Source organism: Heptranchias perlo, chromosome 18 (assembly GCF_035084215.1).
Source record: "Heptranchias perlo isolate sHepPer1 chromosome 18, sHepPer1.hap1, whole genome shotgun sequence".
NCBI lineage: Eukaryota > Metazoa > Chordata > Chondrichthyes > Hexanchiformes > Hexanchidae > Heptranchias > Heptranchias perlo.
Genome location: NC_090342.1, coordinates 37,425,026 through 37,448,493, shown reverse-complemented (window position 1 = coordinate 37,448,493; position 23,468 = coordinate 37,425,026). Strand labels below are relative to the sequence as shown.

At 48.0% G+C, this 23,468-nt stretch overlaps 1 protein-coding gene across 8 annotated transcripts in view; it reads left to right on the top strand.

Moving 5' to 3' along the window:
* Positions 1–23,468, top strand: part of LOC137334765 (ELKS/Rab6-interacting/CAST family member 1-like) — a 1,087,823-nt gene that overhangs the window by 247,821 nt on the left and 816,534 nt on the right. For all 8 annotated transcript variants that reach the window (XM_067999707.1, XM_067999706.1, XM_067999704.1 and 5 more), the window contains one exon: positions 12,690–12,830. In XM_067999707.1, the coding sequence (XP_067855808.1) occupies positions 12,690–12,830 (141 nt within the window). The remainder of the gene's footprint in view (positions 1–12,689; positions 12,831–23,468) is intronic.

The window sequence follows — 23,468 nt, the reverse complement described above, 5'->3', positions numbered from 1 at the left end:
GACGTGCGGGGCTGCGCGCGCAAGCCCCGCTGGTGGGAATCCCGCAGGCAATTAAAGCCAGCGGGGTTCCACTTGAGAGCACTTAACTTGCTCGTTGTGGTCAGTTAATGAGCTGAAGCAGCTGTCAAAAGAGGAAGTGTGGGATTTTACGGTCAAAGCAGTCAGTTTCCCACACTGGGGGAACAGGACCCTTCAAACCAGGCGTGTTGCAGCCAGCAGCCTGTGCCAGGTGCCAAGGTGCGCTCCACGGGGGAGCGCCCTCACCCACGCAGGAGGCCACCGCGTCACATAGGGCAACCCCTGCCCTCCACCAACCCCCGCCAAGCCAGAGGACAGACCGACACGAAACCGCAGCCCCAGTCCGAGGACCCACCCACCTACCCTGCACAACCCCTCACACCAACACCTGCCAGATGGGTGGTGCGTTGACATCGTCGGAGGACGAACAGGATGACCAGCCCCAGCAGCCTCACAGTCCACGCCGTCCGCCTCGGAGAGGTGGGGCCCCCCAACACGGTGCTGCGGCACACCCACCTGCACAGCAGGAGGGAGGGCAACCGCAGAGAGAGATGCGTCGCAGGAGGCACTACCCTCCGCACAGGGTGTACAGAGCGAGGCTCAGCTTCATGGACCTCTCCGAGGAGCAGTGCATACGGAGGCTCAGAGTCAATCGCCAGGTAGTCGCCGACATCTGCAGCCTCCTTAACGACGAGCTGCTCCCTGATGGACCAAGCAGCATCTTCTTACCTGTCGCCGTCAAAGTCACCACTGCCCTCAACTTCTTCGCATCTGGTTCCTTCCAGGGTGCCACCGGGGACATCACCGGGGTCTGTCAGTCCTCTGCACACAAGTGCATAAGGCAGGTCACCGATGGGTTGTTCCGCAGGGCCTCCCACTACATCAACTTCGCCATGGACGAGCGCAGCCAGATGGAGAGGGCGGTTGGATTCCATGCCATGGCCGGCTTCCCACGGGTGCAGGGTGTAATCGACTGCACCCACATCGCAATACGGGCACCTCCGCATGAGCCAGGGCTGTTCATCAACAGGAAGGGGTATCACTCCATGAACGCCCAGCTCATCTGTGACCACCGCCAGAGATTCCTACACGTGTGCGCCAGATACCCCGGCAGCTGCCACGATGCCTTCGTCCTCAGGGAGTCCGCCGTCCCGCCCATCCTGCAGGCACCCAACGCCGGCAACGGCTGGCTCCTCGGCGACAAGGGGTATCCCCTCCACACGTGGCTCATGACACCTCTGAGGAACCCCATCACCGAGCCGGAGCGTCGGTACAATGACAGCCACACTGCTACCAGGTCTACAATTGAGCAGACCATAGGGCTTCTCAAGATGCGCTTCAGGTGCCTTGATCGTTCTGGGGGAGCGCTCCAATACACACCATTCAGAGTGGGACGAATCATAGTTGTCTGCTGTGCCCTGCACAACATGGCCCAACAGAGAGGGGTGCCGCTGGAGGAGGCCCCATCCACACCCGCCACCCACATTGAGGAAGGCGAGGGCGAGGAGGAGGAGGAGGAGGAGGAGGAGGAGGAGGAGGCGGAGGAGGAGGAGGAGGACGCGCCCGAGGATGATGGACGACCCATGCGCCGAGCCGCGACTCACCGGGATGGTCGCCGGGCCAGGGACGCACTCATACGTCAACGGTTCTCCTAGAGTCAGACACTGCGAGGCGCTCGCATCTCCTCACCTGCACATGCGAGCGGCCATACCAGCCCCCTCCACTGAAGAGTGCTGCCAGTAATCCTGCACCCACAGCAGTGTGCCCAATGGGTGGCAGCAGGTGTTCGCCGTCATGATGGCCTCCACGGAACGCAACTACTGCACAAGCCGCGGAAGAATGGACGAGAGGTGGCAGGAGTGGTGAGAATAGACTATTTAATATGTGGAATGTGACATCATTTAAGAAACAAAGTACAAAATAATAAACACCCTGGTGTATTCCCTTTGTGATTATAAGGCCTTTGGAATTCTTCTCCGGGAACCCCTACGTGGTGCTACCCCTGTGGCTCCAGCAGAGGTAGTGGCAGGTTGCTCGTCTTCTTGCCTTGACCGGGTAGATGCTTTTGGCGGACGGCCCCTGGGTTTCGGTGCCCGTGAGGGCACCTCCACAGACTGCTCCTCCTGCACCGGGGCAGGGGCAGACTCGGCCACCTGGAGAGGAGGCACCATTGCGGGTGCTGGTTGAGAGGTGGGCGACGGGTGGGACGTGGGGACGCCTTGAGAGGCGTCCCCGCTTCCATGTCCCCGGTCACCATCATCCCTCTCTTGGCCTCGGCCCACATCACCCCTTCCACCCTGCTGGACGGCAGTTTGGATGGCATGTGTGAGGCCTTGCAAGGCCACCCCTAGTGTATCCCTCAGCCTGTTGGTGGCGTCGGAATGTTGCTCACCCTGAATCCGTACAGACGTTGTGAGGGCCTGCAAGGACTCGAAGTGGAGCTGTGCGTGACGCTCGAGGGAGGCCAGCCTGTCCTCCACCGCAGACAGTCCCGCACCTACCCGCGACACTGTGTCGCCGGTACCCTCCTGTGCCTGCGCCACCAATGCCCACATGCAGGAGGTGGACTCCTCCATCGCCTGCGCTATTGTGGACAATGCGCGCGGCACCTCTGCCAGCACCTCAGCAATTAGCTGGTGGCCCTCGACGACTCTCCTTTTCTCTGGTGGCCCCCTGGGTTCAGCATCTGGGTCCGGCTGAGCAGAGCCTGGAGATGAGTGCTCCCTCCGTCGCGGACCCTCCGCGGCTGCCCCTGCCACCAGGGTCTGCTCATGCTCACTCGTGCGCAGTGACTCACCAAGTGCTACCCCAACTAGTTGGCGAGGGGGACCCACCGAGGTGCGTGTCTCTGCGCTGGTGGATGGTTGGCTCTGATGTGACGATGCACCCTCAGAGACCGCCATGTCCTCTGAGGAATCGCCCTCCATGCTCGCTTGATCCAAAGACGCACCTGCAAGAGAACAGAGGGCACTTTGAGGCATGTGGACCAACTTGACAGTGCGCCTGATGGCAGGTGATGATACGGTCACTCGCGATCATGGGTGTTGAGTGTCAGCTTTCCCTTACCGCCCATTTCGGCAGCGACACACTCGCCATCGGCCACCGACAGGCAATGTCGCGTGCGGGCGAGGTCGAGCGCCTCCACCTCTGCGTCGGTGAGCTCCACCACTTGCGGCGGCCCACCTCCGGTGCGTGCCCTTTCGCGGTTGTTCTTGCTCCTCTTCTCCTGTGAAGGCAAAACACAGATGTGTGAGTGGGTGCGTCTTGCATCGTGAGACGCATCGAGCATCGGTGTGGTTGGGTTGAGCGTGGCGCGGAACGGATGGGAGGAAGTGTGGGCCACGTGCCCATCCCATTGCATGGGGATTGGGGTGTGTGGTAGTGTTCGGGTGGGGTCAGGGACGGTGGGTACTTGCGTGCACGGCGAGGATGGTGAATGAGTGGCTGTGAGGATTGCTGATGGAGCGCAGTGGTGGCTGTGCAGGAGGGGGTTGTGATCTGCTTGGCGTGATGGTGGGGACGGGATGTGGGAGGGTGCGTTGGTGTACTCACCTTGCCAGACCTAGTCAGGTCATTGAAGCGCTTGCGGCACTGCTCCCAAGTCCTTGGGGTGTTGCCCCTGCTGCTCACCTCCGCCGCCACCTCTGCCCATGCCTTCCTGGTTGCGGCGGCAGGGAACTTGCGCCCATCCTCAGGGAAGAGTGTTTCCCTCCTCCTCCTCACGCCCTCCAGCATCAGCTGCAGTGCCAGATCTGAAAAACGGGGCGCAGCCTTTCCCCTTGGTTGAGCCATTCTCCCAGACCTCTTGCTTGCAGCAGGAGGGGCTTTGGGAGACTGCCCCTTTAACTGGAGCTCCTACATCGCGTCGACGGTACTGCGCATGCGCAGCCGGCCGGCACGCAGCTGGGGAGCGCAGAACCCGGAAGCAGGCCTTAATGGGTCCAATTATCCCGCGATCGCGTGGGGGACGCGAACAATTACCCGTCCGCGTTTTCGACGCTCCCGGAGGACCACCCGCTGGGAACCCGCAGGCCTGCTAAATTCGAGCCCATAATATAGATACTAATAAATTTCCTGTGTCGTTGATCATATGAGTCGGGGTATACTGTTTTATAATAAAAGGAGTGTTATATGATGTAACGCATCGGGGCTACAGATTTACAGTGCTTAAATAAGTTAAATTGTTTTTCTAACATGGGATGATTACCAGTATTTTCGGGATTGAGTTCAATGAATTTATCCATTTTTCCATGAAAGCTATAAGACTAAAATCTGCAGTTGTTTCAGTTCCCGCCCCTACTGATGTTTTCTGTATGGCCTTGTGGGGGCGGAGCCTCCAACCTCTCACCATCTTAACAATTCTCCATAAAATTTCCCAATTGATGTAATGAGAGTAAAAGTCTAAGCACTGGTGTTCAGACGCATATGGGATGTAGACACTGCATTTTATCTTTAACGAATGCAAGCAAGGTAATAGAGCACGAATGTCCTCACTCCAAAATGACAGACTCAGATATGACCTAGACATAAACGCTTGATATATTTAATGCTTTATATGATATTTTCTTTGGTCCTTCAGAAATATGTAGTCATGGCACCACCTAACTGCAGAGCAAAGTGGAGTACAGGGCTCCGTGCACCAAGGGGCTTATAGCACTTCGTTCCAGGGTCAGATGAGGTTTCCATTGTGAATTTGTAAGGCTGCTTTAGTGTTGGTACGGAGTAATGGCTTGATCAAACTGTAGACTGAAGTGGCATGAGCCTTCCTGGAGTAATTACTCACTCTGTTTTGTGCAGGAATCATATTGGTCATCAGTGTTTTTTTTTATTCGTTCATGGGATGTCGGCATCGCTGGCAAGGCCAGCATTTATTGCCCATCCCTAATTGCCCTTGACACCTTCTTGAACCACTACAGTCCGTGTGGTGAGGATTCTCCCACAGTACTGTTAGGTAGGGAGTTCCAGGAATTTGACCCAGCGACGATGAAGGAACGGCGATATATTTCCAAGTCGGGATGGTGTGTGACTTGGAGGGGAATGTGCAGGTGGTGGTGTTCCCATGTGCCTGCTGTCCTTGTCCTTCTAGGTGGTAGAGGTCACAGGTTTGGGAGGTGTTGTCGAAGAAGCCTTGGCGAGTTGCTGCAGAGCATCCTGTGGATGGTACTCACTGCAGCCACGGTACACCGGTGGTGAAGGGAGTGAATTTTTAGGATGGTGGATGGGGTGCCAATCAAGTGGGCTGCTTTGTCCTGGATGTTGTCGAGCTTCTTGAGTGTTGTTGGAGCTGCACTCATCCAGGCAAGTGGAGAGTATTCCATCACACTCCTGACTTGTGCCTTGTAGATGGTGGAAAGGCTTTGGGGAGTCAGGAGGTGAGTCACTCATCAGAATACCCAGCCTCTGACCTGCTCTTGTAGCCACAGTATTTATGTGGCTGGTCTAGTTAAGTTTCTGGTCAATGGTGACCCCCAGGATGTTGATGGTGGGGGATTCGGTGATAGTAATGCCGTTGAATGTCAAGGGGAGGTGGTTAGACTCTCTCTTGTTGGAGGAGGTCATTGCCTGACACTTGTCTGGCACGAATGTTACTTGCCACTTGTCAGCCCTAGCCTGGATGTTGTCCAGGTCATGCTGCATGCGGGCACGGACAGCTTCATTATCTGAGGGGTTGCGAATGGAACTGAACACTGTGCAATCATCAGCGAGCATCCCCATTTCTGACCATATAATGGAGGGAAGGTCATTAATGAAGCAGTTGAAGATGGTTGGCCTAGGACACTGCCCTGAGGAACTCCTGCAGCAATGCCTTGGGGCTGAGATGAATGGCCTCCAATAACCACTGCCATCTTTCTTTGTGCTAGGTATGACTCCAGCCACCGGAGAGTTTTCCCCCTGATTCCCATTGACTTCAATTTTACTAGGGCTCCTTGATGTCAAGGGCAGTCACTATCACCTCACCTCTGGAATTCAGCTCTTTTGTCCCTGTTTGGATCAAGGCTGTAATGAGGTCTGGAGCTGAGTGGTCCTGGCAGAACCCAAACTGAGCATCGGTGAGCAGGTTATTGGTGAGTAAGTGCCGCTTGATAGCACTGTCGACGACACCTTCTCATCACTTTGCTGATGATTGAGAGTAGACTGATGGGGCGGTAATTGGCCGGATTGGATTTGTCCTGCTTTTTGTGGACAGGACATACCTGGGTAATTTTCCACATTGTCGGGTAGACACCAGTGTTGTAGCTGTACTGGAACAGCTTGGCTAGGGGCGCGGCTAGTTCTGGAACACAAGTCTTTGGCACTACAGCTGGGATGTTGTCGGGGCCCATAGCCTTTGCTGTATCCAGTGCACTCAGCCGTTTCTTGATATCACGTGGAGTGAATCAAATTGGCTGAAGACTGGCTTCTGTGATGGTGGGGATGTCGGGAGGAGGCTGAGATGGATCATCCACTCGGCACTTCTGGCTGAAGATGGTTGTAAACCCTTCAGCCTTGTCTTTTGCACTCGTGCTGAACTCTGCCATCATTGAGGATGGGGATGTTCACGGAGCCTCCTCCTCCCGTTAGTCGTTTAATTGTCCGCCACCATTCACGACTAGATGTGGCAGGACTGCAGAGCTTTGATCTGATCCGTTGAATTCAAAATTCCGTTTCTTGCAAAATTTCAACACTTTCAACAGTCACTGAACTTGTAGGACAAATACACCCTTCAGCATCCAAAATCACCAATTATAAAGTATTGGAAAATCCATCATCAAAATATTTTGTAATTAAAAAGGAGTGGAGTATATCTTCGAAGTGACATTATTTAAAAGAAACAGGTTTATGCTGATTGTAAAATATCCTCTAATTATCTCTAATACAGCATTCGAATTATAAAGCACAAGCATTAGTGATACAGGGACGCATAGGTTTTTCACACTATTGCCATGTTTTATTGGTGTGAAACTTGTAAAAGTTCTTTGCATTGGCATTATGTATCATGTTGCTCGTTATTTTTTGAGTGAGGCAGTTGTATGACAGGATGATTGCCAAAACGCAACTCCACACAATTGGATTTTCCTCAAATAATTTCCAAATAGTAAAGTGCACTTCACACATAAACAACAGCATATACTTGAGGTAGAACTTGATAGGTTGAGTATAATTCTCGGAAGGCAACGTCTTGTGCAAAAAAGCCTTAATCACAGTCAATCCTTTGGTGTCTGGAGCACTGGGTTAACACCATTCCCCAGCAACAACAAAATTGTGTTTATCTGTGGAAACTTGCAAGCATAATGTAATGCAGTCCTCTCATTTTCCATATGTGCACAGCTCATCCTGTTGCTATGCAACTCCAACACAGGTATGTGTGCTTTAGAAAGCCAATAATCAGATGCAGTAGCTCTTTCTTATCGTACCTCACCGTCCTGTGAAGCTAAGTAGTCAAGCAGGAGGTAGGTTGCAGATATTGGGTGTTGCAATACTGGGGTTGGGTAATGGTTTTGCTAGACTGACAAGTGTAAGGGTGGCAAGGGGAATGTGGCCTGATCTCCTGGTCCTTTTGGGTTGCCCCTGCTCCCCTAGTGGCAATTCCATAACTCTCGCTGCTCTTATTGGGCCGTCAAGATTTGGATTTACCAAGTGCCATTGCTAGCCTTCAATTGGTTGTTATATTGCGGTAATTTAAAGCGTGAAACGTATACCACAGTATTTGCTGATTTTGTCATCTTGTGGAGCTGAGACAGTGAGGAACCTACACAGAGCAAAGAGCATGAGTCTAAGAGAATGAGGTAAAAAATAAAATGTTTTGTCTTATGATACCCCAGCTAAGATTTGGAGCATACCATGTGGAGAAATCTGCCGCTTGCACCCCTTGCAGCATCCTGTTAGTATGGCCACATGCTGCACTGTCAGGCCAGCCTTGTATGTTTCCTAATTAGCTTACATTTTTTTGACTGCATTTGACATGGATAGCACCTTTAACTCAGAGGGATGGTGTTCAACGATGTGTAAAGTAAAATTTGAGATGGAGGACAGCTTTTATTTGTAGGAATGGCATTCGCAGAAGTGTTAATTCAAATTTTGATAAATTTCAGAGAATTTTCCTGATAGAAGCAGCCAGAGTAGAAAAAAAGAAATTTTAAAAAACAAACATTAGAATTGTTACAGCCAAGCAAGAAAGAGGAAGCTTACAACAGGTTTCATCAAAGCTGGGAAGAATAGCTTAACAGTAGAATGAGATTGTATGGTGGTATCCATTGATAATTTTTTGTAAAGGGTCTTAAATCTCAGTCTATCATATTAATTCAGTGCTATATAACATCTGTTTGTTATTTATTCCAGCCTAGATAATGATGGGACATTTCTATAAATATTTTTGTCTCATACATGTTCGTTGTCTGTCAAGCCGATGAGCGGCAGGATTAATGCCTGCTGTAAGATTTCAAGAAAGACTGTTTTCATTGATCAGTAATATACCAATTTCTAAAAATAAGTCCAAGCTTTTAAAAGAAGTTTGAATTTGCTTGCCCTTCACCGACACAGTGTTACTTCATAATTCAAACTGTTAAATGTTGGCTGTTGAGTTACTGCAGTTAGTGACACGCTTAAAAGATTTGATGCAGTTGAGAATAGTTTTATAATAATTTGATGAGTCCCCTTTATCCCATATTATTTCAAACGTAACTTTGAATGTTCTGTAGTATTATTAATTTAACAAACCTAAATGTGTGGTCAGAACATGCATTATTCTGAAGATTGTTCTTAGAATGACGAATATCCAGTATGTTCGAAACGAAGAGTGAACTTGAACTTATATAGCGTCTTTCGCAACTTCCGGATGTCCCAAAGCACCGTACAGCCAATGAAGCACTTTTGAACTGTAGTTGCTTGTAATGTAGGGAAACAGGTCGGCAATTTGTGCACAGTAAGGTTCCATAAACAGCAACAAAATAAATGACCAGATAATCTGTCTCAGCGATGTTGGTTGAGAGATAAAAATTGGTTAGGACTGGCTAGAAAACTCCGCTGCTCCTCTTCGAATAGTGCCATGGGATCTTTTACGTCCATTTAATAGATCAGATGGGACCTCGGTTTAATATCTCATCTGAAAGACGGCACCTCCAACGATGTCAGCCTAGATTATATGCTTAAGTCACTGTGGTGGGGTTGAACCCATGACTTTCTGACTCAGAGGTGAGAGTGCTACCACTGAGCCAAGGATGTTGGTGCACTTGTGGATTTTTTTTTCTCTAGTACTCTTTAATTTTAGATTAAATGCATTCCAGGAGTTTTTTTTTTACATTGACAACAATCTTGCAAAGCAAAACCTTTATCACTATATTTTGTAACTCAGGGAAATTTTCTGCTTTTGACCTGTCTGTCAAACATCAATACAGTCACTATTTATTTTTCTACTTTGTCCTTCATTCAAACCTTTGGCTGGACGGAGATGTAAAAAAAACTGTCTCTATGTTTGACAAAAATCCATTTTAGCATAATAGTTCACTTTTTAATTTAGTATGTAAAAGTGGCAGGGTCACAGTTTTTATTGCTTGCAATGAATACAGTGTTATGGTATTAGAGCTGTATTTGGAATCGTTAGTATTTTTTGTTTTGATTCTGTACTGCCAATCTCGGAGCAGTATATGAGCTTTGCATTACCGAATGTATCCCATTTCGGAAAGTACTACAAGTTAAGCCTTTGAAACCACCACTGAGAGACTGACTGTGTTACTGAAGGACACAAAAGTAGTGTTCTCATGAGCAACAGTAACCACCCCACCCCAAGTTCTTAAGTGGATGGGGCAATTAAATATCAAATATTGTTAAAAAGGAAGTGTAGCATTATTGGTTTGTTGTAAGGTTAACATGTTAAATACAATTGCGGAGGAAAAATCTCTTGTTCATGCTACGTGTAAAGAAATTATAAACCCATTCATTATAAAGGCAGTTATGATTTTGAGAATATTACTCACAGGATGTCCTTCCCTTGTTTTTTTTCAGTGTTTTAAATGTCTCGAGCTATGGGGGAAAATCTTTATTACCTATTACAAAAGTAAAATACTGCGCATGCTGCAAATCTGAAATAAAAACAGAAAATGCTGGAAATACTCAGCAGGTCAGGCAGCATCTGTGGAGAGAGAAACAGAGTTAATGTTTCAGGTCGATGACCTTTCGTTCAGGAAAGGTCATCGACCTGAAACATTGGGCTCGATTTTACCGTCTGGTTTCCAGCGGGGGTGCCCCGAAAATCCCGACATCCAGTCAAGTGACCGGATCGCGCCACGATCCCGCCCACTTCCAGGTTCCCCGATGACGTGCGGGGGTGCGTGCGTGGCCCTCGCTGGTGGGAATCCCGCAGGCAATTAAAGCCAGCGGGATGCCACTTGAGGTTATTTATTTTGCTTGTTCAGACCTTTAACTGACCTGATTAAGGGACTGTGTGTGATTTTGGGGAAACATGGGACTGTTTCACACACTGGGGGAAACAGTCCTAGTTGAACTGGACGTGTTGCAGCCGTCAGCCTGTGGCAGCTGCAAAGGTCCATTTGACAGGTGGGGTGGGGGGGGGGAGACCCTCACCCATTGCAGGAGGCCACTCTGTCACTTGGGACAAAGTGTGGCCTCCACCACCCCCCGCCGGACGGTCAAAGTCACCAACCTGCACACTCACCCTGGGGTCCGGAGACATGTGCCTACCTTGCGGACCCCCTCAGATGTACATATTGCGGATGGGGGCCACCGTAGCTGCGGTCATGACCCCCTCGGAGGGCGAACAGCATCACCAGCCTCGCCATCCACGCCATCCACCTCTGACACGTGGAACTCCACAACAGAGTGCTGTGACACATCCACCTGTACAGCAGGAGGGAGGGCTACCGCAGAGAGAGATGCATCGCAGAGGGCACTATCCTCGCCACAGGGTCCACAGACGGAGGCTCAGCTCCCCGGACCTCTCCGAGCAGCAGTGCACACGGAGGCGCAGATTCACTCGACATGTGCAGCCTCTTTCATGCCGAGCTGCTTCTGGCTGGCCCCAGCACCATCTGCTTACCTGTCGCTGCCAAAGTCACCACTGCCCTCCACAACTTCTCCTCCGCATCCTTCCAGGGTGCAGCCGGGTATACCGCCGATGTCTCTCAGTCGTCTGCGCGGAAGAGCCTTGCAAATACACCTGCACCTACTCTGCAGTAACACAATGGGTGGCATCAATGGTGGGTCCTCATAGTGATACCCAAGAGCGGGCATTATTGGACACAACAGACAGGATTCGCGGAGACATGGCAGTGGTGGTGCCAATATAATGTGTGATGTTTGTTGCTCTGAAATTCAATATAGGTAACACTCGTGGCAAACCCTCAGACACCCTTGTGCATCCCCTTCATGCTCACGACACGTTTGCCTTACGCTGCCTACTACACATATGTGATGCATGCCCTGTGGCTGCAGCACAGGTGGTGGCAGGTTGAGTGAGGCTGGCCGTGAGGGAGATGCACGAGAGGGTGAGTATGGGATAGAGCCATGAGATTGTATGAGGATTGGGTTGCGTGTTAGTGGCGGGGTGAGTACTGGCGAGGTGAGTAGGTGCAGGTAAGATGAGCATGGGGTTTGAGTGGGTATGAGGGGTGATGTGACAGAGTAGTGTTGGCGGTTTCGAAGGAGATGTGGGGTGGGGGCAGTGTTGTGGCAGACGGAGTGTAGGGGAAAGACTACGTGTTCTCACTGTGGCTGACCTACTGCGGTTATTGGAGCGCCTCCTGCACTGTATGCAGGTGGGCGATATGTTGGTGGCGCAGGTGACCCCCTCTGCCACCTCAAGCCAGGCCTTCTTGGTGGCAGAGGCAGGCCGCTTCCTCCCGCCCGCCAGGTGGAAGATCTCTGTCCCACCCCCCCCCCCCTCACCCCATCTGATGATACCTGGGGTGAGGCATCATTAAACTGGGAGCAGCCTTCCCCCTGGGCTGCTCCATGCTGTAATTTGTTCCATTGGTTGCAGCATCTGTCAGTGGAGGACTGCCCCTTTAACTAGAGAGCCTCCAGCTGACAGAGCGTACTGCGCATGCGCAGCCCGCCCGACGTGCAGACCAGCAGCGCGGACCCCGGAGGAGCAGGTAAGTGATTCCAATTAGTGGATTGCCTGCTACGATCGCGCGGGCAACCCACTAATTTTACCGGGCGCGGAGGCCACGCACCCGAAACCCAACCCGCCGGAAACCCGCAGGCCTGCTAAAATCAGGCCCATTAACTCTGTTTCTCTCTCCACAGATGCTGCCTGACCTGCTGAGTATTTCCAGCATTTCCTGTTTTTATTATTATTTATTTTCTAATAAGTTGTCTTGAGGTTAAAATTCAGCGAGAGATCCCACAATGTATTCAATTAAAGATTGTCCAGAACTTTGCTTTCAGAAATTTTTCTGAAAATTGGTTTATTGATATTCTTCCAAAGTGGATGAATTTTGGGATATTCCCAGATAAAATGAAGGAAGGTTCTCCTTGATCCTTCACCTTGAACGAACGCTGTAGGTTTTAATGTCCTATATCCTGTTCTTGATAGCAGCATGAGGCGTTGAGGACACATCACAGTATTTCACCTGCGGACACTGACATGTTAACTTTCTGCCCCATTGATCATGAGTCAACTTGATTTATTTTCCCCCTACTCTTCCTTGATTAATTGCATTAATTTGTTGCAGGAGAGAATAATTGAGCGGCTTAAAGACCAGAGAGAAAGAGATGAAAGAGAAAAGCAAGAAGAAATTGATGCCTACAAGAAGGAGTTAAAAGAAATTAAAGAAAGGGTCAGTGGCCTCCAAGGAGATGTCTCAGAAAAGGAGGTGAGTAATAAATGGTGTTCCATGTAATATGCGATGCAAATGAAGAAGTTGTTCATCAAACATCAACTGTTCATGTTTAAGAGCAATGCATATAAAATAATGGATACAATAGAATGATCTCATAAGTATAACAGCAAAACTAGAATCATTTGTAATGGTCACCTCAACCTCAAGGCTAAATCACAGCAATTAATTCCAGGTATCAATTACTATTTATAATATCTGTTCTCAAAATATTCTGTTGGAATTCTTGGTAGTGTTACAATTTTTAGGCTGCACCAGATTTTCTTTCATACTAAGCACCATAGACCACTCCCTACAAATCGAAGTGTGACCATATATGTATAATATCTGGTAATGTAGGATTGCCCATAGTTGAACGGAACACTCTAATCACTACAATTTGCTTACTGAACTTGACATGAACCCTCTCATATTCTTTTATCCTTTGGGTAATTGAAGAATGATCTCTTTATCAAACCATGTGACTTGGACAGTGGAACCCAGCAGCTTCCATTATAACTAAATTATGAATAAAATTTATTGAATAAGCAAGAAACAAACTTGATTACAGAAAATTTAACTTGCAGATACAAAAATTATAAAATTTGCAACACCGACACAAACTCTCCCAATAATATTGAACCTGGACCAACGTCCATATCATAAAACTTATACATGAGGTATAGTATACGAGTGTTTGCCTGAATATCAACAGAACCAGAAGAACTAATGAGCGGTATTGAATTTGGGATTATAACCCTGCCGGTCTCTTTGATCGCCGCAGATCAAATGGTGATTAACAGATAGAGATCATGCGCACTAATTCCCAGCATCGATGCTCATATGCTGCGGGTCTGTTATTTGCGCTATACTGATAGGAAGTCAGCATTTAAGAGGGAAATTGATTTGTGGTCATATGGATTTTGCAAATTTATGTTGCTGCTGTTGTTTTGGGCAGCCCATTTGTTTTAGGCCATTGTGTCAACAGTTTTGATGCTGCCATTTTCACTTAGTGCAATTTATTTTGGCACCATGGGTTGCCTGATGGGAATCCCATTATGTTTGTTATTTGGAGAAAGTCAAGGATGTGGAGGAGCAGAGGAGAGTTGCCAGGCAGGTGAGATTGTATCAAATGTGGACGGGTCACACCAGATGCAGACAGGTCATTATTGAGCACACCATAGGCACCTTGAAACAGATTTTTGGATGTCTTAATAGATTGCTGGTTATTATGTAACTGAACCAAAGTCTACAGCATTATTGTGATATGCTGCATGCTGCACAAGTTTGTGAACCTAAGAGGCATAAATATGGAATACCCAGAGGTGATGGATAACTCAACATCACAGGCAGACGTTCTTGCTGCAAAAGCACCTTTATAGGCTGCTTGAGCCATATCCCAGGCTCTCATTGATGACCGCTCCTAATTCTCCTGTAAACCCATTGTAACGACAGTTAACCGTTTTACTAAAATCACTTTCACCTGCATTTCCTTTAGCTGCAAATGAAGTACGAAGAATCCTATTCCTGTCAACTAAGGATATGTAATCCAAAATCATACCAAGAACACTCTGGACACAATTGAATCATGGTGCTACCATTTTTTTAATGCATTAATTTTGTGGTACATTCCTAGTATTCGCAATCCTTGTGCTTCCGTTAAGGGACATTATAAGGTGTGTATGATCTGGACTCTTAACTTTGTGGCAGAAGCCGGTGAGATGGCTGGGTGCTGTATCAGTGGTAGCCTCTTTCTGCTGAATTACAAGTTGGCCCACCGACTGGTTCCATTACTGCAGGGACTGACTAGTTTTGTCTGCACTCTGCATTTTAAGCCACCACATGTACAGCCAGTGGAATGGGGTGGCTTAAGAGTGCAGATGTGCTGTTATCCGAAAAGATTGCACCTTCATCCATGCCAAGTTTAGCATTGCCTGGGTGCTGCCTCTGATCAGTATAAAAGCAGACCTGATGTTACAAATAGATCAATAAAATCGTAAATAATGGTTCTTTGATGCGACTTCCAAGCATCAGGTGCCCAGAAGAACGAACTTACTCCTTCCTAGAGCCTGAGGCTTTAATAGCTGTAGCATGAGTATTCTCAAGAGATGCAATGACTGCATTAGGCCTTTTGCCAGTGGGGGAATATTTTACAGATATCCATGGAGTTGCTACACTCTTGATGGTGGCTTACGGTTCTGAAATTCTCATCCATCAAGACCGATCTAGTGGAGGAAGTGGCCTCTTCCATAGTAGCCATCAGCTTTTTTTTTTATTCGTTCACGGGATGTGGGCGTCGTTGGCAAGGCCGGCATTTATTGCCCATCCCTAATTGCCCTCAAGAAGGTGGTGGTGAGCCGCCTTCTTGAACCGCTGCAATCCGTGTGGTGACGGTTCTCCCACAGTGCTGTTAGGAAGGGAGTTCCAGGATTTTGACCCAGCGACAATGAAGGAACGGCGATATATTTCCAAGTCGGGATGGTGTGTGACTTGGAGGGGAACATGCAGGTGGTGTTGTTCCCATGCGCCTGCTGCTCTTGTCCTTCTAGGTGGTAGAGGTCGCGGGTTTGGGAGGTGCTGTCGAAGAAGCCTTGGCGAGTTGCTGCAGTGCATCCTGTGGATGGTGCACACTGCAGCCACAGTGCGCCGGTAGTGAAGGGAGTGAATGTTTAGGGTGGTGGATGGGGTGCCTATCAAGCGGGCTGCTTTATCTTGGATGGTGTCGAGCTTCTTGAGTGTTGTTGGAGCTGCACTCATCCAGGCAAGTGGAGAGTATTCCATCACACTCCTGACTTGTGCCTTGTAGATGGTGGAAAGGCTTTGGGGAGTCAGGAGGTGACTCACTCGCCGCAGAATACCCAGCTTCTGACCTGCTCTCGTAGCCACAGTATTTATATGGCTGGTCCAGTTAAGTTTCTGGTCAATGGTGACCCCCAGGATGTTGATGGTGGGGGATTCGGCGATGGTAATGCCGTTGAATGTCAAGGGGAGGTGGTTAGACTCTCTCTTGTTGGAGATGGTCATTGCCTGGCACTTATCTGGCGCGAATGTTACTTGCCACTTATGAGCCCAAGCCTGGATGTTGTCCAGGTCTTGCTGCATGCAGGCTCGGACTGCTTCATTATCTGAGGGGTTGCGAATGGAACTGAATACTGTGCAATCATCAGCGAACATCCCCATTTCTGACCTTATGATGGAGGGAAGGTCATTGATGAAGCAGCTGAAGATGGTTGGGCCTAGGACACTGCCCTGAGGAACTCCTGCAGCAATGCCCTGGGGCTGAGATGATTGGCCTCCAACAACCACTACCACCTTCCTTTGTGCTAGGTATGACTCCAGCCACTGGAGAGTTTTCCCCCGATTCCCATTGACTTCAATTTTACAAGGGCTCCTTGGTGCCACACTCGGTCAAATGCTGCCTTGATGTCAAGGGCAGTCACTCTCACCTCACCTCTGGAATTCAGCTCTTTTGTCCATGTTTGGACCAAGGCTGTAATGAGGTCTGGAGCCGAGTGGTCCTGGCGGAACCCAAACTGAGCATCGGTGAGCAGGTTATTGGTGAGTAAGTGCCGCTTGATAGCACTGTCGACGACACCTTCCATCAATTTGCTGATGATTGAGAGTAGACTGATGGGACGGTAATTGGCCGGATTGGATTTGTCCTGCTTTTTGTGGACAGGACATACCTGGGCAATTTTCCACATTGTCGGGTAGATGCCAGTGTTGTAGCTGTACTGGAACAGCTTGGCTAGAGGCGCAGCTAGTTCTGGAGCACAAGTCTTCAGCACTACAGCTGGGATGTTGTCGGGGCCCATAGCCTTTGCTGTATCCAGTGCACTCAGCCGTTTCTTGATATCACGTGGAGTGAATCGAATTGGCCGAAGACTGGCTTCCGTGATGGTGGGGATATCGGGAGGAGGCTGAGATGGATCATCCACTCGGCACTTCTGGCTGAAGATGGTTGCAAACGCTTCAGCCTTGTCTTTTGCACTCACGTTGATGCAAGTTGATTGGGACAGTCTCCAGTGATTGGAGAAAACTTCTCTGTGAGTATAGTTTGCTTAAGAGCAGGACCCATGACTTCCAGATCACTGGGGTGAACACTTGAGGACTTAAAGTTAGGGGGTCCTCTTAACTTTGAGCCTGTTACCTGCTGTTAGTGCAGCCTTAACCTGCAAACAGAAGATGAGCTGAAAAGTTGAAATTGTCAAGACACATAAACCATAAATTTCGCTTATATTCCATACAATAGCAATGCATGATCATCCTTCACAATACTGTAATATTGTTTGGGTGGAAGAAATTTATGCTGTGCATACTTTGGACAGCTAATGTCTCGGTGGTTTATCCTACCTCAGCAGACATGGTGAGGTCTGCAAACTTCTTCTGGACTTAAATTCAGGTATACTAATGGTGTGATTCTAGGAACATAGGAACAGGAGTAGATCATTCAGCCCCTTGAACCAGTCCACCATTCATTTAGACCATGGTTGATCTGTACCTCAGCTCCATTTACTCTCTTAAAAGACCTAGCTCTAATTTTAAAATTATGCTCTCTTCTGGATTCCCCCACCAGAGGAAATAACTTCTCTGCATCTACCCTATTGAATCACTTCATAATTTTAAAGACGTCAATTAGATCACCCATCAACCTTCTAAATCCAAGGGAATATAAGCGAAATTTATGCAACCTGTATTCGTAGCTTAACCCTTTAAGCTGTGGTAGCGTTCTGGTGAACCTACGCTGTAACCCTTCCAAGACCAATATAACTTTCCTGAGGTGCAGTTCCCAAATCTGAATGCTGTACTCCAGATGGGGTCTGACCACGGCACTATACAACTGAAGTATCACTTTCTTACTTTTGAATTCCAACCCCCTTGAAAAAGACCAACATTCCATGAGCCTTTTTGATTACTTTTTGTACCTGTGCACTAGTTTTGAGTTATTTGTGTGCATGGACACCCTAAGTCACTTTGCTCCTCTACAACTCCTAATCTTTCACTAGTAAGAAAATATTCCGATTTGTCTTGCCCAGATCCAAAGTGGATGATCTCACACTTTCCCACATTGAACTCCATCTGACATAGTTTTGTCCACTCGTTTAATCTGTCTATGCCCCTTTGTAACTTCCTGCTCCCATCCAATGTTGTACCGTTGTTTAAAAAGGGAGCGAAGGATAGACCGAGTAATTACAGACCAGTCAGCCTAACCTCAGTGGTGGGCAAATTATTGGAATCAATTCTGAGGGACAGGATGAACTGTTACTTAAAAAGGCACGGACTAATCAAGGACAGTCAGCACAGATTTGTTAAGGGGAGGTCGTTTCTGACTAACTTGATTGAATTTTTCGAGGAGGTAACAAGGAGGATCGATCAGGATAGCGCAATTGATGTAGTCTGCATGGATTTTAGCAAAGCTTTTGACAAGGTCCCACTTGGCAGATTGGTCAAAAAAGTAAAGGCCCATGGGATCCGAGGGACTATGGCAAATTGGATCCAAAATTCGCTCAGTGGCAGGAAACAAAGGGTGTTTTTGCAACTGGAAGGCTGTTTCCAGTGGGGTGCCGCAGGGCTCGGTACTAGGTCCTTTGCTTTATGTGGTATACATTAACAATTTGGACTTAAACGTAGGGGGCATGATTAAGAAATTTAACACAAAGATAGGCCGTGCGGTTGATAGTGAGGAGGAAAGCTGTAGACTGCAGGAAGATAACAATGGACTGGTCAGATGGGCAGAAAAGTGGCAAATGGTGTTCAATCTGGAGAAATGTGAGGTAATGCATTTGGGAGAGCATACAAGGCAAGGGAATACACAATAAATGGGAGGATACTGAGAGGTGTAGAGGAAGTGAGGAACCTTGGAGTGCATGTCCACAGATCCCTGAAGGTAGCAGGACAGGTAGTTAAGGTGGTTAAGGCGGCATACGGGATGCTATGCTGGAACTGTATAAAACACTAGTTAGGCCACAGCTTGAGTACTGCGCACAGTTCTGGTCACCACATTACAGGAGGGATGTAATTGCACCAGAGAGGGTGCAGAGGAGATTTACGAGGATGTTGCCAGGACTGGAGAATTTTAGCTATGATGACAGATTGGATAGGCTGGGGTTGTTTTCCTTGGAACAGAGGTGGCTGAGGGGTGATTCGATTGAGGTGTACAAAATTACGAGGGGCCTAGGTAGCATGGATAGGAAGGACCTATTTCCCATAGTGGAGGGATCAATAATCAAGGGGCATAGATTTAAAGTGATTGGTAGAAGGATTAGAGCGGAAATGAGGATAAATGTTTTCACCCAGAGGGTGGTGGGGGTCTGGAACTCACTGCCTGAGAGGGTGGTAGAGGCAGAAACCCTCAACTCATTTAAAAAATACCTGGATGTGCTCCTGAAGAGCCGTGACCTGCAGGGCTATGGACCAAATGCGGGAAAGTGGGATTAGGCTGGGTGGCTCTTTTCTCAGCCGGCATGAACACGATGGGCCGAGTGGCCTCCTTTTATGCCGTAAATTTGCTATGATTCTATCCACACAACATACTGTGGCTCCTAACTTAATGTCATCTGCAAATTTGGATATGCAACTGTATATTCCTTCATCCAAGTCATTAATATATACGATGAAAAGCTGAGGCCCAGGTACAGATCCATGGGGAACACCACTTGTCGCATCCTGCCAATCAGAGAATAAACCTTTTATCCCTACTCTCTTGTCTCCGAGCTCCCAACCAATTACCGACCCATGCCACAAGGTTACCTCCAATTCCATGCGCACTAATTTTTGCTAATCTCTTGTACAGAACCATATCAAATGCCTTCTGCAATTCCTTATAGACAACATATCTATCCATCATGTTAGTGACCTCCTCAAAAAAATTCAACTAGATTCGTCAGAAATGACCTAGCCTTCACAAACTCATGCTGACTCTCTTTATTCAACTGTTACTTGTCCAAGTGCTTAGTAACTCTGTCTCTGATAATAGATTCCAGTAAATACTTCACAGTTGATGTTAAACTGACAGATCTGTAGTTAGCTAATTTCTCCCTCCCTCCCATCTTAACATAATACACTAAAATGAAACATATTTGCACAGGGGGATGGGGGTGCATATTTGGCTGGGGACGCTAGGTCTCAGACATTTGCAATTTTCCAATCCAAAGGCACAATTCCTGAATCTAAGAGAGCTTTGAAAAATTATAACTGATCCTCCCCTATTTCTTTTAATACCCTGGGATCGGAACCATCAGGTCCTGGTGATTTGTCTATCTTAAGTCCCATTATTGTCTCCACTACCATTTTTTTAAAACTTATATTAAATCTGCTAAATTCCTTCCTTAGACTTATTTTTAGGTTCCCTTGCACAGCTGGTATTTTGTCCTCTTCCTCCATTGCATTCACACACAGCATAATCTCTTCCCTTGCAGTTTATAATGTTTGGCAGTGTATCCTGGTCTGCCAAAAACTGCCTCTTTACTCTGGTGCAGTTGCTCAATCAGTACCTCCTTTGAAGCACTGAAAATCTGGCACTTGTGGGGCAGCTCTTCTGGAAGCGGATATTTTGTTTCACAATAATTTGTATTTTTATCACGCTTTAGCATAAAGAAATGTTCTAAGGCGCTTCACAAATAGGTGTAAGGAAATGGTCACTGAGCCAGCGAACAATTAGGAGGAATGGCTGAAAGCTTAGTCGAAGAGATGGGTATCGAATAGTTTGTTAAAGGGGGAGAAATGGTATGTTAGCTTTTACTGCAAGGGGGTTGGAGTGTAAGAGTAAGGAAGTCTTGCTGCAATTATATAGGGCTTTGGTGAGACCACACCTAGAGTACTGTGTACAGTTTTGGCCTCCTTACCTAAGGAAGGACCAAAAGCTCAGTCAAAGAGGTAGGTTTTAACAAAGGAGGAGGGAAAGGCAGAAAGATTTGGGGAGGGAATTTCAGAGCTTGGGGTTTAGGCAGCTGAAGGCACGGCCACCAATGGTGAAGCAATTAAAATTGGGGATGCGCAAGAGGCTAGAACCATAGAAAATATACAGCACAGAAGGGGGCCATTCGGCCCATCATGTCCGCGCCGGCTCAAAGAACAACCAGGTGCCCATTCTGATCCCACCTTCCAGCACCCAGTCCGTAACCCTGCAGCTTACAGCACTTTAGGTGCAGGTCCAGGTACTTTTTAAAAGAGTTGAGGATCCCTGTCTCTACCACCAATTCAGGCAGTGGATTCCATACACCCACCACCCTCTGGGTAAAAAGGTTTTTCCTCATGTCCCCTCTAATCCTTCCGCCAATCAGCTTAAATCTATGTCCTCTAGTTCTTGAACTCTCCGCTAGGGGAAACAGGTACTTCCTGTCTACTCTATCTGGGCCCCTCATAATTTTGTACACCTCAATCATGTCACCCCTCAGCCTCCTCTGCTCCAAGGAAAACAACCCCAGCCTATCCAATCTCTCCTCGTAGCTGCAATTGTCAAGCCCTGGCAACATTCTTGTAAATCTTCTCTGCGCTCTCTCCAGAGCAATTATGACCTTCCTGTAATGTGGTGACCAGAACTACGCACAATACTCCAGCTGTGGCCTTACCAGCGTTTTATACAGTTCTATCATTACATCCCTGCGTTTGTATTCTATACCTCGGCTAATAATGGAGAGCATTCCGTAAGCCTTCTTCACAACCTTATCTACCTGTACTGCCACCTTCAGGGACCTGTGCACATGCACTCCAAAGTCTCTCACTTCCTCTACCCCTCTCAATATATTCCCGTTTATTGTATATTCCCTTTTACTGTTTGCCCTCCCTAAGTGCATTATCTCACACTTCTCTGGGTTGAACTCCATTTGCCACTTTTCTGCCCACTCCACCAACCCATTGATATCTTCTTGGAGTCTACAGCTATCCTCTTCCCTATCAACTACACGGCCAATTTTTGTGTCGTCTGCAAATTTGCCAATCGTGCCCCCTACATTCAAGTCCAAATCACTAAAATGGAGAGTGGAGGAGCGCAGAAATCTCGGAGGCTTATAGGGCTGGAAGAGGTTATAGAGGTAGGGAGGGGCGAGGCCATGGATAGATTTGAAAACAAGGATGAGAATTTTAAAATCGAGGCGTTCTCGGGCTGGGAGCCAATATAGGTCAGCGAACACAGGCGTGATGGGAGAACCGAACTTGGAGTTAGGATATAGGAAGCAGAGTTTTGAATGAGCTCAAGTTTATGGAGGGTGGAAGATGGGAGGCAAGGCCAGGAAACCATTGGAATAGTCCGGTCTAAAGGTAACAAAGGCATGGGTGAGGATTTCAGCAGCAGATGAGCTGAGGCAGAGGCGGAGACGGGTGATGGCGGAAGGGTCAAGAACAAGAGGACACAAATTTCAGATGATTGGCAGAAGAACCAAAGGTGATATGAGGAATAACTTTTTTGCGCAGCGAGTGGTTATGATCTGGAATGCACTGGCTGAAAGGGTGTTGGAGGTAGATTTAATCGTGGTTTTCAAAAGGAACTGGATGAGTACTTGAAGGGAAAAAATTTGCAGGGCTACGGGGAAAGGGCGGGGGAGTGGGACTAGCTTGACTGCTCTTGCAGACAGCCTGCATGGGCTCAACAGGCCAAATGGCCACCTTCTGTGCTGTAACCATTCTATGATACGGAGGTGGAAGTAGGCGGTCTTGGTGGTCGGAAGCTCATCTCAGGGTCAAATAGGACACCACGGTTGCGAACAGTCTGGTTTAGCCTCTACAGTGGCCAGGGAGAGGGATGGAGTTGGTGGCTAGGGAGCGGAGTTTGTGGCAGGGACCGAAGACAATGGCTTCAGTCTTCCCAATATTTAATAGGAGGAAATTTTTGCTCATCCAGTACTGGATGTCGGACAAGCAGCGTTTCAAATCAGAAGAGGAGGGGTCGAGAGAGGTGGTTGTGAGATAGAACTGAAGTCAGAGGATTGGAGCATTCTAGGAGAAGTGGGGAGGGGGTTATAGGGTTGGGAGAGATTGCACAAATGATATAAGACGAGGCCATACAGGGGTGGATTAAGGCATGGGTCTATCAGGCCCATCTCCAATAGCCCCAGCCAAATATGGAGCCCCCGCCAGAGGCCCTGTGCAAATATATTTCATTTAAACGTATTATATTGTGATATGATTTGCTTTATTGTTAATGTAGCTCATAGAGTCATAGAGTTATAGAGTTATACAGCACGGATAGAGGCCCTTCGGCCCATCGTGTCCGCGCCGGCCATCAAGCCCTGTCATACATTCTATGGGGCTATATTTTAATGCAGTTTACTACACAGTTGTGTTTTAATGAATCAGGGGAGGCTTTGTGTTGATGGGGTGCGCAAGGGTCTTGAATGTTCTTGGTGTCCAGGATTCCAAGAATTCTTGTTCTGGATCTGAGGCCATGGACAGATTTGTAGATTAGGATGAGGATTTTGAATGTAATGCATTGGGGGCAGGGAGTCCATGTATGTCACAGGACATGGGCAATGGACAAGTGGGACTTATTAGAGGACAGGATATGCGTGGCTGAGGTTTGGATAAGTTGGAGTTTATGGAAGGTGGAAGATGGGAGGCCACGAAGAAGGTCCTTTGAGTGATAAATATGGAGGGGACAAAAACGTTTATAAGGTTTACAATGATGGAAGGACTTATGAT